At 47.9% G+C, this 14,292-nt stretch overlaps 1 protein-coding gene across 3 annotated transcripts in view; it reads right to left on the reverse strand.

Moving 5' to 3' along the window:
- DEK (DEK proto-oncogene) overlaps positions 1–3,225 on the reverse strand; it is a 34,671-nt gene extending 31,446 nt beyond the window's left edge. For 2 of the 3 annotated variants that reach the window (XM_059688737.1, XM_059688734.1), the window contains exons 1-2: positions 3,067–3,225; positions 2,542–2,707 (exon numbers count right to left, since the gene is read on the reverse strand). In XM_059688737.1, the coding sequence (XP_059544720.1) occupies positions 2,542–2,698 (157 nt within the window). In that variant the 5' untranslated portion in view covers positions 2,699–2,707; positions 3,067–3,225. Of the gene's footprint in view, positions 1–2,541; positions 2,888–3,066 lie in introns of those variants that run through there. The other variant, XM_059688735.1, reaches the window with a different exon arrangement.
- Between the last annotated feature and the right edge of the window lie 11,067 nt (positions 3,226–14,292).

Below are 14,292 nucleotides of genomic sequence, written 5' to 3' on the forward strand. Positions count from 1 at the left end.
ACTAAGCCGGCTTTTCTAAAACCACTTACCTACTGACTGAGATAAAGTCAGATAAATAAGAGGACCCATACTATAACGTTGAAGATCCTTCCAATCATTGAACTGAATGCTTATTTTGTGCAAAGCTGCATTAGCTACGAGGGTTGAGTACATGACTTTGATACTATCTTTTAGAAGATCATGTTTGGGGGAGAGAGGAAGGGGGAGAAGAGATAATGAGACACAAATATCATACTCAAAAGTAGATGATGACAGAACACTTTTAATAAAGACAGAGTTCTAAGAGTTGAGGAAAGAGTAATTATCTTTGGATTAGGAATCCAATGAGGATCAAAACATTGGAACTGGCTTTGAAGGACAGTTAAGATTTGGAGATGTAAGGATTTTGCACATAGAAGCATGGAATGACTGTCAAATCTCAGAGGAAAGTTGGGGGTGGGGGGTGGGAAGAGATCAACAAGAACTTGTATGCATGTATGCATAACCCATGGACACAGGCAATAGTGTGGTAAAAGCGGGGGGGGGGGGCGGCTAGAAGGGGTCAATGGGGGGAAAAGGGGACATATGTAATACTTTCAACAATAAAGATTTTAAAAAATAAAAAGGATCTGCACAGAAAGAATTAGGAAAAGGGATTCCAGCAGGTAAATTCTGGCGATGGTATACAGAAAAGCACTCAAAAAGCAACCCCTGTTATCACCCCACTTCCTTTCTTTGAGTGACTTAAACCATTAGGTTTGAGTTACTTGCCATGTATAAGCTAATAATTTTCCTGGTCTATCTCAAGTCCAGAGTTTTTCCCCAGCTTCAACAGGGCTGCCACTGGATAGCTCTACTTCATGTCCTATAGGCACCTAACTGAATGTATCCAAAACAGGTCATAATCATCTCCAAACTCAATCACCTTCATGAATTGTATTTTTCAGAAAATGGTAACATTATCCATCCAGCTGCCAAAGACAGAAATCTAGGAGTCATCTTTTACTAGGCATCCCCCCAAGCCCTGCCAAGAAAACTATTGCTAAAAGTCAATTAATCCCTTATTTGGTACAGACTTCATTGCCTTGCTTTTTTTATGCCTCAATAGTATACTTAAATTTTCAGGACTAAGTAGTATAAAGACGTCTGCAATTTTAGTTGTTCCATTAACACCTAAAATGAGGAATAATACATCAGAACTACTTGGGAATATATAGTTTAAAAATTTCATGTTGAAATTCATGATCTCTGTAGCACCCAAACCCTGTCTTTAAAAGAGACTAAAAACAAGCCCTAGCTGGTTTGGCTCAGAGCATTGGCCTGCGGACTGAAGGGTTCCGGGTTTGATTCTGGCCAAGGGTACATGCCCGGGTGGCAGGCTCCATCTCCAGTTGGGGGTGTGCAGGAGGCAGCCTATCAATGAGTCTCTTTCATCACTGATGTTTCAAATCTCTCTCTCCCCCTTTCCCTTCCTCTCTGAAATCAATAATATATACACTAAAAACAACAAAATTGGAGAAAAAAGTGTTGAGGAAAAATCTTGGACCAGTAGAAATTACAGCCAATTCTGTTATGGTACTATGGGTAGTTAACAAAATAACGTTTTTTTTCTAAGCATTTTTGCACTTAAATGCGGACATGCTCCCTTCGTAGAGCACTGACCCCTTTAAACAAACAAAAGGCAGACCATTCTGTGTAATCTCCACCCGGACTGTATTTATAAAATGCTGAACGCGGACTGACTGGTCTTGGCTTCACAGAAATGAGCAGTTAAGCCTGCTTTTTCAACACTTCGCCTGCCTGTCTCCCGCAGGGTGGCCGCGCGGTAGCCGCCCACTAAACCCGGACCGGGCTAACCCCGTCTGCGAACGCCGAGATCTCCAGCACGGATCCCTCGGCGGCCGGGCATTTCCCGGGCGCGCTTCCAAGAGGCGCTCCTCCTCTGCTCGGGATGCGCGGCTGCAGCGCCTCCCTCAGCTCCCTAAGTTCTCCGGGATCGTGCCTCCCGTCGCAGGGTTAACGGTGTTCTCCCTCAACACGAAACGCAGACAGCGGACAGCACCGGGCCCCTGGTCTACTTTCGTTCACAGCTCACTGCTTTCGCCCGTGGCCACTTTCTCCGTCACCAGTGCTGCCCCGCGAAGGACCTCGCCGAGGCCTCCGCGGAAACTCAGCCAACAAGTTCACTATGTCCAGGACGAACCTTCAGCTCAGCGCGCCGTCTCCTGAAAGACTCGACAATAACCTCCAAAGGCAAAAGGTTAACACGAGACATCATCTTATAAACGTCCAAGGCCGGGAGCTTTCAAAGCGGATCTGAAACCTGCCAACTTCCCGTCAGGGGACAGACGCGCGACGGAAGCTCTCGGATGCTGAGGAGTCGGCGGCGCTAACAACACTGACCATTTGTCTTTCAAACACCGGGATTCGCCAAGCGAATTCCCTGACGCTGCTCCACACAAAACCGGAGGCATTTCGCATTCTGCCGAACACTCCAACCGAGTGACTGCCTCCACGCGCAAAAGAGCAAGAAACCCGCTTCCTGGAAAACCCGCCGCTCACCTTTCTCTTCCTCCTCGTCCTCGTCCTCCTCCTCGTCTTCGTCCTCCTCCTCCTCTTCCTCACTTTCCTCTTTCGGGCCGGGAATTTCGGGCTCCTTCTCCGACGCGGGCGGGTCGGGGGTTCCCTCTCCCTCCGCCGCGGGGCCCGAGGAGGACATGCTGTCGGCCTGCGGGCGGGAGGACGCCGGCGTCTCGGTCTCCTCGCCCGCGGCGGGAAGGCCGGGCGGCCCCAACCCCCTTACCCTCACCGCCCGGGGAGCGGGGGCCGCGGGACGCCCGCCCTCCAAGTTGCCCCCTCCGGGCGCCGGGACCGCGGTGATCCCTCCCCCGGGACGTCCCTCCCACTCCGCCCGCGGGCCGGGAACCCCCGAGGCGGGAACCGCGGGGAGAGCCGCTCCTCCCCCGCCCCCCCGCCCCCGGCCGCGCCGCGTCCCCTCCCCCGCCCCAGGCCGCTGTCCGAAAGGCCGCGGCGGACGGGCGGGCCCCACGGCGCCCTCTCGCCCCCCCGCCCCGGTGCAGCCCTCACCGCGGGTCGCGGCCGCCGCGGACCGGGCGCGCGTGGGCACAAGGGCGCTCTGGGAGGCGGTGGCGGGCGCGGAGGGGAGGACGCGCGGGACGCTGTCTGGCGTGACGCTCGCGCCGCGCTCCCTGCTCCCCAGAATCAACAAGATTTTCAAAATGGCGGTTCGGGCAAGAAAGCGGGAATGCGGCGGCCAATCAGGCCGCGGGCCGGGGCTGGCGCGCGCGCACGGGGGGCGGGGCCGGCGGCTCCTCCGCGGGAAACCGGGTGGCGGGCAGAGCGGGGCCGCGAGGGGTCGTCGGGCCGCGCGGGGAGGCGCGCGCGCTCCGGTCTCGCGCGGGGCTGCGTGCGGCCGGCAGGAGGCGGCCGGCCGGCGCTGGGCAGAGGGGCGCTAGGGGACTGCGTGGGTTTCGTTTCCAGGCATGTTGTGGGGGGACAGGGGGAGGGGTCGCGGGAAGGAGGCGTGGCCACGGGCCGGGAAGGGGGGAGGAGGCGTGGCCACGGGCCAGGCGGGCCGCGGGCGGGAGAGAAGTTTGCAAACCGGGGCGTTGCTGTCTACAGTATTCCCAGGAATGGAGGGGAATCGCGAAACAAGCGCTCCCGGTGAGGTCTCAGCGTTCTAGCTGGGAACGGCTCCCGATTCCGCTATGTCTCCGGGGACCCCGCCGCCTGCGAGGTGCGCGGTAGGGAGGACGATCCGGTCGCGTTGGAAGTTCACGTCACGGAGACGAGTAGGTTTCCAGACCTGCAATTGTAGGGGGGATCGGGTGTCGATGATAATAGAGGAAAAGAGGCATTGCCCAGGCCACCTCCCCAGATCTTTTCAGCCCAACATTTCAAAAGCTGAGCGCAGTATCGCTCTCCCTCAGATATTCTTCCTTTCTGTATGTGACTCCCTTCACCTTCCCCAACAACTAAGCCGCTGGCTGCCCAAAGGATCCTTTTAGGCAGTGGACTTAACAGGAATATGATACATCCAAATACAAAAATAAATGTGCCTGAATGGACTCCGGATTGCGGCGCCAAAGTAGACATTTCTTTGGACTCTTCTCTTCCTTTTATGTCCCTACCACAAACATAAGCAAAACCTGTCATTCCAACCTCAGATTTTATATCATTTCCCACTCCACTGATGCCATTCAAATCCCGTCCTTTCTCTTCGTTTGCGTGGATTTCCACACAGCCTGCCACACATTGGGCAGGTGGCATCCACATTGTCACCCCATCACCTCCTAGTCACATAGCAACCAGGGTGTGGTTTTAATCAGATTGGGTAGTCTTCTTGCTTAAAGCTCGCCCGTGGCTTCCCATCACACTTGGAATAAAATTCAAAGTAATTCAGTTGCTGACAGTCTTGGTCTCACCTCTCCAACACAGTTGGCTGTTTCAGTCAAACAACCTTCCTTCGTGTTTCTACATAAAGCCAAGCTCATTCCTACACTCACTTTTTTCTGCTAGGACTGCTTTTCCCTCAGAAATTTCAGATGATTTATTGCCTTCACATCATTTAGCTCTATGCTCAAGTGCTTCTCCTTCCTCAATACCATCACTATTCCCTTCCCATTGTGTTTCATTCATTCATCTATTAATTGTAATATATCCTATCTAATAATAGAGAAACATGGTAATTAACCATAACTTCGCTACCCTTCCCATTGGCTAATCAGCGAGATATGCAAATTAACTGCCAGCCAAGATGGTGGCCGGCAGCCAGGCAGCTGAAGCGAACATGAACATGAGGCTTGCTTACTCCAGTGATGGAGGAAGTCAACGTTCCCCGCCTGCCGCAGCTCAGCTCTGAGCTCCGGATGAAACAATGTTGCAATTATAGAACCTAAACAAATCCCAGAAACCTGCTTTCAGCCAGTGCGGCCTCAGAGTTTAGAGCGGCCAGTGATGGCAACAGAGTTTCAATTATAGAATCTAAACAAACCCAGGTACCTGCTTTCAGCCGGCAACAGCCTCAGAGCTGGAGCCTGCTCTCAGCTCCAGTGACAGCTATAGAAGGTAAATTAATCCCAGAATAAAAAAAAGAAAGAAAAAAGGAGAGGCTGGGAGCTTTAGTCGTCCACCAGCCTGAAAACAGCCCTCAGCCCCTCACCCAGACTGGCCAGGCACCCCAGTGGGGACCTCCACCCTGAAGGGGGTGTGACCAGCTGCAAACAGCCATCATCCCCTCATCCAGGCTGGCCAGGCACCCAAGCGAGGCCCCCACCCTGATCCAGGACACCCTTCAGGGCAAACCAGCCAGCCCCCACCCGTGCACCAGGCCTCTATCCTATATAGTAAACGGGTAATATGGAAACTGACCCTAACAGCAGAAGGACTGGGAATGACTGGTCACTATGACACACACTGACCACCAGGGTGCAGACACTCAATGCAGAAGCTGCCCTCTGGTGGTCAGGGTGCTCTCACATGGGAGGAGCTCTGCTCAGCCACAAGCCAGGCTGATGGCTGCCAGTACAGTGGTGGTGGTAGGAGCCTCTCCTGCCTCCTCAGCAGTGCTAAGGATGTCCGATTGCAGTTTAGGCCTGCTCCCCGCTGGCAAGTGGACATCCCCCGAGGGCTGCCGGGCTGCCAGAGGGATGTCTGATTGCCATCTTAGACCCAATCCCCTGGGGAGCGGGCCCAAGCCAGCAGGTGGTCATCCCCTGAGGGGTCCCAGACTGCAAGAGGGCACAGGCCAGGCTGAGGGACCCCCCATCCCCCCCGAGTGCACAAATTTTTGTGCACCGGGCCTCTAGTATTAATATAAAATTTATTAATTTATTTTATACCATTTCCCACTCCACTTTCTGCACCTACTTTCTGCTCAGCCCTAGGGAGCTAGAGAGCAGGACTAAGGAAGATCTTGTTAATAGATGACATGTGAAAAGAGATCTTAAGTAAATGAGAGCTGTGAAGAAAGACTGGATATATTCTGAAGAATTCTGTAAAGTATTGAATATGGGGTATATGAGAGAGAAATTAATGATGACTTTGGATTTGGGGTTCAATAATCAGAAGAACCAAGTAGCTATTTTCTGAGATGAGGAAGACCTTAGGAGTTGGAAGGACATGGGAGGGGGGGTGTTGAGGGGGCAGGGGGAGTGTGTGATGAAGAAGGGGATCAGCTGTTTTGTTTAAATATGTAATGTCTGAGATTCCGGTTAGCATCTAAATGGAGACTCAGAATAGGCAGCTGGATGCAAGAGTCTGGCATTCAGAGGAAGACGCTCTAGCTCAAGATATAAATTTAGCAGTTGTCAACATGTAGATGGTCTCTAAAACCCTGGGCCGGATGACATCACTAACAGTGAGTATTGGTATAGATGAGGAGAGGTTCAAGGTTGTACCTTGGTGCTCTTCAATGTTTAGAGGTTCAGGAGAGGAAGAGGAGCCAGCAAAGGAGATAAGGAGCAGCTGTAGCCAGTGAAGTGGGAGGAAAATCAAGTGAACTGTTGTGTTTCAGAAGCCAAATGAACAAGTGTCTAAGAGGTAGAGGATGGTTAACTGGGTCAGAAGCTGCTAAAAGGTCAGGTGAGAAGAGAACTGAGAATTGGCCATCTGAAATAACAATGATGAATTATATATAAGTGACAACAGCTATTTCTGTGGGGTGGTGAGTATGGCGGTGCCAGGAGTGGGGATATAGAGAGACAGGCAAGGAATGGATTCTGATGATCTTTTCAGAAATGTTGGTGTTCAGGGGAGCAGAGAAATGGGGCAGTTAGCTCAAAAGGAGTCTGGTGTTTAAGAAGGAAGATACAATTGTATGTTTATGGGATGATGGGAATGAATCAGTAGAGAGGGGAAAATTGATGAAAGATTGAGGGGCAATAGCTGAACTGAGCAACCTACGGTAGATATGTCAAGTTGGGTTCTCTAAGCAGATGCTGAAGCAGAATTTGAGGAGCTAGAAATTTATTAGGGGTCAGCACCTGTGAAACGAAGGGGGAAGGAAGCAGGATTGTACAGAGGGAGAAGTCCACCTGTGAATCAGATCTGACAAAGCCTCAGCCAGCCCTGTGGGGAGCTCTGGAGTGAGTATTCTTCTGAGTGTTCTTCCTGGCTGGGCTTTTATATGCCAACCTTGCTCACTGCATGCGAGCTGTCCCAGGAAGGGCATGACCTCAGGTGAAGCGACTCCACAGCTGTAGCAGACCCTGAAGAAGCTGACAAGATGGAGGCTGCTGACTTCAGGCTCTGCAACTGGGCAGCAGGTCCTTCCTTTAAAGGGGGTTCTGGGTGGCACATTTCCATGTTTCCCACAGGAGACGAGAGGTGACAGAATCTAGTGCACAAGTGGAGGAATTGTCCTTAGATGGAACGTGGACAGTTTCTAAACATGGAGGATATTTGTACCCACACTGGGTGGGCTTTGGCAGATGTAGTGGAAGTTTTAGAAGTTCATTAACTTTTTCAGTGAAGTCAGGAGCAAAATGATTTACAATGAATGAGTGTGGGAGAGGACTGTTGCGAGTTTCAGGAGAAAGGACACGTGAGCTGATTTGGTAGGAGAATGGGGGATGGATGGATTAGGGAATGTAATATGGTTGCCAGGAAGCTGCAAGGAGGACCCAGTGGGAATAGTGACCATGAAGTCAAAGTGAGACCAGTTAGGATTCTTGTTTTTCTCCAGACATATTCAGCTACCCAGGAGTAGATGTGAAGCTGGCAAAGGTTTGGGTTTAATCAGGTTAGGATTTTGCCAGGCAAGTATGAAGACAGGAGAGAAGCGTAAGTGAATTGAGTATATGGGCAGGACAATGAACATGATGGTGCATAGAATCTGAGTTGAGTAGGGAGGAAAGTAAAGACACTTAGTGAAAATGGGCAAGATCTTTATATCTTTGTTGCATTTGTCACTACCTGAAAATTTCATTGCCCCTCATCCAGGTAAAACAGTAAGTTCCTTAAAGCTTTAGGGACTCTGTCTCATTCATCATGGTATTCTCAGCACCTGAAGCAGTGCCAAACACATAGTAAGTGGTCAGTAAGTATTTGCCAAATGAATGCAAACCAATCTTATTAAACTCTTATTATGAAGATTCAGAACGGTTTTTGTTTAATGAAATGGTATATAACGATAGGATGGGTTATTTCAGCAAAAGTTTATTTAACAGCAGTTCAACAATTTTGTTTAACAGCAAAGGTTTATTTCTCACTTGGTAAAGCTTTCTGTTGGTTCAAGCAACTCCCCAGGGCTTCCATTCATGTGGTTTATTTATTTCTTTAGGCTACTTTGATCTTATAGATCCACTATCTCAACACAAGTCCTTGGTGTTCATGATGGGGGAGCGGGGGAAAGACAGCAGGAGAACTCATTCCTGCCCTTCTATGATTCTGCTCATTGGCCAGTGACCAAATCAGTCCTATGACCCCACCTAACTGCAAAGAATCTAGGCATTATAGGGCACATATGGAGTAGTTGGTGAGCATAGCTGTCTCTGCACAGAAGGGGCTAATAATTGCCATTAGATAAGGTACAATTGAGGTGAAGAGGGAATGTCCCTGAAAATATCCGTTAGTTTTATTTTGGAAATACAGGGTGAAGCAAACGTAGGTTTATAATTATTCCTATAGAAAATAATACAACAATAATAAATAATGATACAAGGATAGACTTTTGTGTACTCAAAACTATAAACCTACTTTTGCCCCACCCTGTTCTTAAACCCTGATTCTTAATGTTTTTTCATTTTGCTTTGAGTTTTTATATATACTGCACACATGTATCTGTTCTTCTCATACACATATCTAGCTCTTACATACATATATCTGTCTTTCCCAGACTATAAGCCTTATGGACAAAGACCATGTTCATGGTATATATTCTCTCCCAGTACCTGGCACAGTGCCTGACACATAGCAATACCTTAAAAATATTTCTTTAATTGAAATGCATCCCCTTTGGTGCTTAGACAGTGGCATGAGTGTTGTCTGGCCGCTATTTAAAGACCTTCCAGCAATATCAGTTCAGTAAATGAACATGGCTTGAATAAGCTGAGGACCAGATTCTTATTTAAACCTGTTCATAAATATAAATAGAGTGGCACATTTGCTTCTTCTAAAAACTAAATATCATATTCTATTTTGGTCGAAAGAATTAGCCGAAGTACACAATTTAGTATTGTGAGATTAGTTTTAAAATATGTCAATGTGGCAATATCCAGTTGGTTGGTAATGACAATGGCCAGGAAAGACTATTCAGGGTGAACAGTAGGAGAAAATGAGGGAGATGGTGGTTAGACTTACAAAAGTCATAGAAGTGATAAGAGGTTTAAAATAAAAAGAGAAGAGAAATAGAAATAAAAAAAGAAAAGAAAACTGAAGCAAATAGAACTCGACTAGAGAGAGAAAGAGAGAGAGAGAGAAGACAGAAAATAATCTTAAAACAACAAAAGAATAATGAAGAGCATGATCTGGAGGTAAAATGTTTGGCTGTTCTACTCTGGCTCTGTTCTCCTAAGGCCACCCAGCCCTTCCCCCTTGCTTTCTTTCTATATTATTTTTACTTTTTTTAATAGTGTATTGACTTTTAGAGAGAGAGGAAGGGAAAGGGAGAGAGAGAAACACTGATGTGAGAGCATAACACTGATTGTCTGCCTCCTAAAGGCCCCCTACTGGGGATTGAGCCTCAACCCCAGCATGGACATGTGCCCTTGACCAGGAATTGAACTGGCAACTTCTGGTGCACAGGATGATGCCCAACCAACTAAGCCACACGGGCCAGGGCACTTCTTTCTTGCCTTCACCTTTGTCCAGTTGTCTCAGAATCAGGTGGGAGGATCCAGCAGGGAGCCCTAGTACCTCAGAGTACCCTGAGATCTTCTGATTACAGCCCACGATGGTTACAGCCAAGTAATTCAGCTCCCAATGGCAGCCATAGATGTCTAGAGCTTAGTGAATCTAGAGAGCATGGCCTACTAGAAGTAGCATGAACAGATGGATCCAGACTGAGGAAGGTCATAAAATGATTAAATGGGAGGAGTGAAAGATATAATAAAATTCTCAAAAGGAGAGGGAAGCTGGAGTAGGGGCATGCTCTTACATAATAGGACATTTGGGGTATATATCTCAAAGTGATTCCTGTATGTCAAAGTTTCCATTAATTCATTCCACTATTCAGTTACAAATCAACATTATTTTAATCCTTGAACTGTATGAGAATTACTGTGAAAATAAAATATTTCATTAAAAAACCCAAACAGACCATTTTCTAATATCTAACTTCTATTTCCTTCTATTATTTCTACCACTGACTCTCCTCCCTCCACACTTTCCTTCAGGAAATGTTTCTCTCTCTAGGGATTTGTCATGGGATTGAACTTAGATTTTGCAAAGGCAGGAGGATCTATACTCTGCTGTTCACTGATCTTGTGCCCCTTCTCTAGAGTTCTCCCTGATTGCTTTTCATCCCTAACCCCATCCACATTTGAGGATGAAAAAAAATCCTCCAGCCATAATGAGCTTCTTTAAATTCTTTGAATTGACATGTTTTTCTTACCTTTGGCTCTCTCTCAGTGCTATACCCCCTACTGGAAAACTCTTTCTCCTCCTAATCTCCGTCCCTGTTCAAATTACACTCACTCTTCAGGTCTCAGTGTAAAAGTCACTTCCTCTGGGCTTCATGTATACTTCCTTCTGTGTGTGCTGTCCTCCATCAGAGTGTCTAGTTTTAGCAGTCTTTCTACTTGTCTATCCCTCTACTCAGCTTGGTGAGGCTGGAGATGTTGCTTTTCTTATTAACTCTTGTATCTTTAGCACCCAGCAGTCTCTCTAACTAGCAAGCATTCAATAAATAATGAATGAATAAGAAGGCCAAAGTCTTTGTGCTTACCTTCCCCTACTCCTCTTCCTATGTCATCTAAGCTGGTTCTTTGCAATAACTTGTTTGGTAAGTTGATCTTCCAATATCCACTTCCTGCCCAATAGAAAAAACTGACAATTCTAGTAAGTATTCATTTTTTCCCCCCAGTCCTCAGATTAGAAGTTACCTGATCAATCTTTAATAGGTATTTGCATGATCAGGGCTCTACAATAAACTGGTTGCTTCTCATGTTAATTCCTAACATTCTTTAAATTATAGCATGACTGATTAGGAATAATGCTATACTGCCTCTAACCTACTCCATAAATATATAGTATATGGATAGGTGAATGAATGAATGAATGCAATGCAATGCAATTTAACTAGTCACCTTCCGCATCCCCAGTAGGGATTATGTCACTCCAGCTCCTGCATATTAGTGATACAGCAATATTTTCACTGACCCCCCCCCCCCCCCCGCCCTTGCATCGTTATCTTTTCTATTACTCAGTATGCTCTGCCCATTGCTAGTTCTCTGGCCATTAGAACTCTCTTTGAGTACATCCACCTGTTCCTTTCCAGAACTTTTGTTTCGGAACTGCGTCTCTCCTAAGTAAGAACAGAGGCTCAGGGCATGCTCAGTAAACAAAGCCGGGTGTAATTTACTGCTCTGGCCCTGCCTTGGAGTCCTGACAGGTGGCAGGTATCCACCATGCTGGCAAAGGAGACTTGCCCTGTTTTGTACAGCTGAACATATTTCCCCCCTAGGCCAATCTAATGTCCTGGCAACCTAAGTTTAAACAGTGGGAACGTCTTCGTTTTAAAAACAATAAAACAGAAGAAATTATTTTGAAAAAATTAAAATGACTAGCAGGAGATTCTCAGAGCACAAACTACATGAATATCAAGTGTTAAGTGATGTTGTGGTGCGGACACACGAGGACGGAGGCGGGGGATGAATGGAAGTGGTACCTATCTTAACCTCATTGGGCAGATCAAGATTTTTAATAGGGGTTTCTGAGATTGCTGCGCCCCAGAATTTCAAGGACCTTCCTAGTCGCTGCCTTCTTGCTAAGAGGGCGCGTTTCTGGGGGAGGCGGTGCGTGCACGCGCCGGAGGAGGGCAGGCTCGGAGAGGGGCCACTGCTCTCCCGAATAAACAGCAGGGGGAGAAGGGGAGCGCGGCGGAGGACCGAGGGAGGGGAGAGGACTCCGGCTGCTGGGGCAGGGCGGGAGGAAAGGGTTGAGACACGCCCCGGGGCAGGTTGCTGGAGACCCGAGCGCCTCGGGGACCCGGAGCGGCTGCGGGGCGGAGCTGACAGCGGGCTCCGAGCGGCGCACGCCCTCGCCAGCCCTGCGCTCCCACGTCCCCAGCTTCTCACTCCGACCTCGCGCTCAAGGTAAGGAGGGGCGCGGGGTGCAGCCCTTTTCCGAGCGCGGCCCGGCCGGTGTACCAGGTGCGGTTCGGCGTCCGCAGGCTATCACCTTCTCCCTCCCTCGCCCTTTCCGGGTCTCCTCGTCATCCCGGAGCTCTCGGCGGGCTGCTCTCAGGAACTCGGGACCCTCCGCCACCCCCACTTTTACTCCGCGGCCCTTTGGACCCCTGTCTCCTTCCTTCTCTCACTTTCCTCACCCCCCGGGCAGCTCCCGGAACCCCGCACCTCGGGCTCTGGGGGAGGAGGCGGGTCTTCCACCCTCACCAGGTGTGGGGCGCAAACACCGGCACCCGCCCCCTCTCCCCCGCTCTTCCCCCCAGTGTGCAATGATTTTCCGGCTGAAATATCACAGCTCCTTTCCTTCTGTTACCATCCTAACTTGGGGGTGGGGGGGCGTCAAGGGCGGTATAGCGTCTTTTGTATCTGCACCAAATGATAGGTTGAAGGTCTTTGGGGTTTAATTTTCCTGAAAATCAAACATTGTGGTAAATTTCCAAGGTGTTCTGGGTGACTGTGGAGCTAGAACTTCATCACAGCCTAGAATAATAGCTCCTAGTCCAGCGCGGCTGAGATCCTGATTCGGAAATCGGTGTGTGTGTGTGTGTGTGTGTGTGTGTGTGTGTGTGTGTGTGTGTGTGTGTGTTTGCAGGCTTCTGTGTATTAACCGCGTTAGGTGATAGCAATGCGCTCTTCCTTTATAATCACTTGAAAGTATCTGCAGGGTCCGCGTAGGAGGTGTGGGCATCCAACTGTTTGTAAGCCTCACCGGGAATAGTAATGTGAATAGAGAATAAAAACAGAGTGAAAGCTGGTTTCCTTCAAGTTGAGGAATTTGGTGGGGTACCATTGGTTCAGAGATGACAATTTTGGGAAGGGAGGGTTAAAGTTCATTTGAAACTCAGATATAGGATGGAGAGAAATACCACTTCTAAGAGCCCCCATTAAAGAGAGCTTTTATTTTTTAAAAAATATATTTTATTGATTTTCTACAGAGAGGAAGGGAGAGGAATAGAGAGTTAGAAACATCGATCAGCTGCCTCCTGCACACCCCCTACTGGGGATGTGCCCGCAACCAAGGTACATGCCCTTGACCGGAATCAAACCTGGGACCCTTCAGTCCGCAGGCTGACACCCTATCCACTGAGCCAAACCAGTTAGGGCAAAGAGAGCTTTTAATCATCAGTTTAAAAAAATGTAAGAATTCCTTTGAAAGTATTCTGGCTATTAAAAAGGAATGAGGCCTATGCTGGTGGGAATCAAAAAATTTTCCTTCATATGCTTGCATTGACTGACTTTCTCTGTCAGTGACTACTGGCATTTTTGTATGTTGGTTACTTTAAGGCTAGAGAGCCAAGTGGACTATTATCTCTAGGAAACAGGAAGAATGATCATATTTTCATAAATGATCATAATTTGGGTCCTGTTTACATTCCTAATTATTTTTAAAGATATATTTTATTGATTCAGAGAAGGGGAGAGAGAATCGCTGATCCCCTGCCTCCTGCACGCACCTCACTGGGGGCTGAGCCCACAACCCAGGCATGTGCCCTGACGGGGATTCAAACCTGGGACCCTTCAGTCCACAGGCCGAAGCTCTATCCACTGAGCCAAACCAACTAGGGCTACATTCCTAAATATTTAAACCAAGCTCTTCTACCCTGAATTGGTTGAGTGTGTGTAAGTTATATTGTATTTGAATTTACACAGATAACTAAATGTTTTCTCCAAATTGTACTTTGTTATAGATGTACATCTGCTGCTTTCATATATATGTATATGTATATGTACCTGAACTATTCTAAGCACTTAACAAATTCTCAGAATGTAACTACCTGGGAAAAGAAAGATTTTTGTCTTTTGGAAAATTGAGGTGAAGCACTAACTTTTAAAAATACCATAAAGGAGGTATAATATGAAATCATACAACTTTTAATGAAATGAAATGCTTGTTATGAAATAGGGATGGTATTTAGTACCTGCTTTCAAGGATTTTAAGGACAAG

The sequence above is a fragment of the Myotis daubentonii genome, chromosome 3 (assembly GCF_963259705.1).
Source record: "Myotis daubentonii chromosome 3, mMyoDau2.1, whole genome shotgun sequence".
In the NCBI taxonomy this organism is placed as follows: domain Eukaryota; kingdom Metazoa; phylum Chordata; class Mammalia; order Chiroptera; family Vespertilionidae; genus Myotis; species Myotis daubentonii.